Source organism: Triticum dicoccoides, chromosome 2B, assembly GCF_002162155.2.
Source record: "Triticum dicoccoides isolate Atlit2015 ecotype Zavitan chromosome 2B, WEW_v2.0, whole genome shotgun sequence".
Taxonomy (NCBI): domain Eukaryota; kingdom Viridiplantae; phylum Streptophyta; class Magnoliopsida; order Poales; family Poaceae; genus Triticum; species Triticum dicoccoides.
Window position 1 is genome coordinate 75,001,513 of NC_041383.1, and position 3,989 is coordinate 75,005,501.

The 3,989-nt window shown below is 44.3% G+C and overlaps 1 protein-coding gene across 1 annotated transcript; it reads right to left on the reverse strand.

Moving 5' to 3' along the window:
- Positions 1-841: 841 nt before the first annotated feature.
- LOC119362221 (mannose/glucose-specific lectin-like) lies at positions 842-2,373 on the reverse strand. Its single transcript, XM_037627419.1, has 4 exons — positions 2,009-2,373; positions 1,662-1,851; positions 1,346-1,543; positions 842-1,257 (listed from the first exon to the last, which is right to left on the reverse strand). Exons 1-4 carry the CDS (start codon positions 2,287-2,289, stop codon positions 1,012-1,014), a joined length of 915 nt encoding a protein of 304 aa, XP_037483316.1. The 5' UTR covers positions 2,290-2,373; the 3' UTR covers positions 842-1,011.
- Positions 2,374-3,989: the final 1,616 nt, after the last annotated feature.

A 3,989-nucleotide genomic window follows, 5' to 3' on the forward strand; every position in this document is an offset into this window, starting at 1 on the left:
GGGGGCGAGAGTCTGTAGAATGTTTCCGAAGGGGGAATTTCTAGGAGATGCACAAGAGGTTTGGAGTGAAGGCACTTGAGTACCAATGATTATGTGTTTCGGGGCGGTGAATGTGAGTCCTTGTAATCACATAAAATAGTAGAGTCTCGAGTTGTATAAGATAGCGAATGCAGGAGGTTCATTCCAAGTCGTCTTAGTGTAAATCTCTTAGAGATGAAAAAGAGTTTAAACCTGATTTATTTGTGATCAGGGTCGCGGCATGTTGGGCAATTATCCTTGGCCGTGTTGGGCATGGTGTCGGGTCTTTGACCCCTATATAAAGTAAAATAAAAAGCTTTAAGAAGCTACACGTTAGAGCAGCACAAATTACTGTCCTTCCTTGTTTGATCTAGGTTAACCACCTCCAGATTCGATCCTTGAGGTAACAAGCACGTGTCCAAAATTATTGTAGGATCCATTCCACAGAAGAAAGAGCTACTGCGTCCGTTCTTGTAAGCAATTCTATGATGAAGGATGTCTTTGTTACCACTACAACCTTATACTTGACCTTTTATTTACCACAATCTCTGGTGAGAAATGGTGAGCACACAATAAGCTTACTGAAGACCTTGGGCCCTCCCTCTTGTTCCATTTTCTGAACCTGCATGCAGAGTAGGAGGAGGACGAGGAGTAGGAGCACTGATGATGAAACAACCTCCTTGAGATTTTCTATCAGGTTAATTATTAGATGGTTGTAAAGAAAATTATGCAGAGAAGATATGATTCGACTCAACTCTTATAGTTGTCATCACATCACATGCATCCCAGGCAAGACACATATATAAGCAAATCACATCCCACATATAAAAACCGATACTTTTATTCATCACAACAAAGGTAAATAAAAAAGCCAGTTGGGCGGCTTGATAGGATCTTCTAGACAAGAGAAAAGTCTACTAGATCTCTTCCGCTTATTCAAATTGATTGAGAAATACACACCGAAAATGAGAGCATTAGCCGCTAGCTAGTAGCTTAGAGAGGGTGCACGTAGACACCAAGCGCATCGAGATATATCCCACTGCGTCCGAAGAAGCCCACGATGCTGCTATTCTTTTGCACTGGTATGGTGAAAGTGGTTCCCTTCGCTTGTCCGAAAGGCCCGTATGTCTTCACGTTGGTGACAAATTTCAGTGATGTTATTATGTTGTGGTTGTCTCTGCCATAAAGGCCGAATGTTCCAGAAACTTCCTTCACAAACTCAGAAGTGCCGAGTACGAACTGCATCGTGAAAGAATAAAGAAGTGTTTGTTGATTACATATGAAACTGAGAAAATCACATAAAATTTTATTAAAAGAGTCCACTGACCGTATTTTGTTTTCCTCCAGAACCTCCCCAGGGTCCAACAGTGCGCTTCTGACCACCTTGGTCGACATAAGAAAATTTGATTGAATCAATGATAGTGCCGCTGCTAACTGTGATGCTCTCTAGACGTCTTGGTGCCTCGACGATGTCTTTATCTGAGCCTCCATTTCCACCCCATGGTCCAACCTTTGTGCGAAGGCTCTACAATATGATAAGACAATTATGTGGTATTTTCTTGAATAAAAGGGACGCAGACACAAAATAATGAAGATTTAGGTGAAGACAAAAAGTAGTTGTATATGTTGGTTATTCATCTCACCTGTGAACCTTTCAGCATGGGACAAAATCCATGGACAGTGAGTTCTATGATGTTACCATCGCTCCTTTGTTCATGGAACTTTTTGTAGATGACACCGGTCGCCATAGCGAACTGTCCTGTCCCACCAACAATAGCCCACTCACCTTCTTCGACGGATATCCCCATCACTTGAAGCGTTGATCCCTTAAACCTATATCACGTTCAGATGTGGTTGTTAACTATATCATGCACTGCAATATACAGTATTACCTAATGACATGATCATTTGTGGTTTAAGTAATCAACATGAAGATATATTTCTTCACAAAGATATATATAACCATGTATGAATGCATATGCGTACGTACCTTTCAGCCTCGAATGTTATGCTGAAAGTATTCTGCCAGTTACCGGCATAGATATGCAGGCCTTGTGCACGCGCAACAACGGTGGCGCCGGGGCTAGGGCCATCACATATCGGCCAGTTGTTAACGACTGTCGCACCCAAACCGGTAGTAACATTCGAGTCTATTATGCCTGACTGATTCTGGTTTGAACCAAGGGGAGTGTGGAAAAGGTACAGGCTGCGGAAGTTGAGCTCATTGCTCTCCACGAACGCTGCGCGGGGAGTTATCTGGAAATTGGCCATGGTGACTAGTGAGTTGGGTGGGGCTCTGGTTCAAGGGATGTTGTAGGCTTATGAGATACTAGTAGATTGTTGTGTGTGAGAACTAGGAGGTTGGGAGTCGTATTTATAGATCGCTAGCTAGGGCCAATGCCAATGGGAGCATGTCTGGGATTAGATGGAGCGAGACATCCCACGATGTTTTGTGCATGTCAGGATCAGCCATGTGCACCACGAATGACGCTAGGATGCATACGAGTACAGAACTGGTGGTGCTGACTCAGCCTTGTGCATCACGAGCACCTTTCTCACCGGCAACAGAATCACTCGATCACAGCTCTGGTGGCAGTAAGAAATAAAGGCACGTACGGGTAACGCTGGATGCTTTCTTGACTAAGGACGTACACCTCGTGCATCACGAGCTCATGTGCTCTGTGCTCACATTCAGGATAAGATTTTTCCTGCAAGGCCATCATTAGTATATATGCAACGATCCTTAGGTGCTTCTTGTTAGTAATTCGGTACTCCCTTCGTCCGGAAATACTTGTCGAAGAAATGGATCCGAAAATACTTATCGGAGAAATGGATCAAAATGGATGTATCCATTTCTCGCAAGTATTTTCGGACGAAGAGAGTATATATGATTCAGTTTTAATATGTAAATGAAATTTCCCTCTGAATGGGAACTTGTGGAATCCTATGGGATGGACCATGAAATTAAGGGCTGAAGTTGATTACTACATGTTCAAGAGAGATAGGGCCGTGCATCGCGCCTATTTTCAAACTTCAGAGCCCTAGTGTCTTATAAATTTTCGATTCTATTTTTTTTTTTGAAAATTTCAGATGATCATTGAGTACTATTTCTCAATAATAACCTTAATAATTGTAAAACTCACTATCGCTTGGTAAATTTGACATTCATAATTCAGCCCGTTTGCGCGTTTTAACATGGCATAATTAGGACAACGTTTGCTATTCGAGACACGTGCATCACGAGAACCTGTCTAACCGACAAGAGAATCACTGGACCTCGATCTGGTGGCAGTAAGAAATAAAGGCGCGTACGGGTAATCCGTCAAAAAAAAAAGCACGTACGGGTAACGCTGCAAACGGTGTTGACTGAGGTGTTGACTGAGGACGTGCACCTTTGTGCATCACGAGCCCTCTCCGTTCAGTGCTCACAATCAGCACAAGACTCTTTTCAGGGAGGGGATCATTACTGTACAAATGGTGTTGCCGCTAACAAGGAAAACATACTGTTAGGCTTGTCCTACTTTTCTAAGTTGTGGAAATCCGATGGGATGGATGAACCATGAAATGAAGGGCTCAAGATGATTACTATTACAGGTTCAAGAGAGATAGGGTCGTGCATCACGCCTTCCCTTGTTTTCCAGTAGAATATAAAGTGTGAAACATATATGGTGATTACTATTCTTCCAAACCTCACCCTTTTCGATTTGATCCGGCCGGATTCTTGGACTAAAGTTCAGAGGAAGAAGAAAGCAATCCGATCTGCTGGTGAATCCCGGCGGCCGGCGGCGGCCGTGGTGCCGTTGCCGGCGGGGCGGCCGATCGGGATCGCGCAGATGCGGGAGATGCGTTTGAACGCACTCCTGGGCCGCGGTCACGGTGTGCCTGGGGTTGGGCCGGTTCTGAGTGAGCCGGGCCCGATCGAGGTTGGGCCTGTGTTAACTGGGTATGAGGCCCAGTACAACCAGGCACGT

Coding starts and splice junctions, on each gene's coding strand:
- LOC119362221 (XM_037627419.1), bottom strand. CDS start 2,289: ATGGCCAATTTCCAGATAACTCCCCGCGCAGCGTTCGTGGAGAGCAAT. Junction 1,544..1,661: donor CCATGCTGAAAGGTTCACAG/GTGAGATGAATA, acceptor ATCATATTGTAG/AGCCTTCGCACAAAGGTTGG. Junction 1,258..1,345: donor CTGGAGGAAAACAAAATACG/GTCAGTGGACTC, acceptor TTCACGATGCAG/TTCGTACTCGGCACTTCTGA.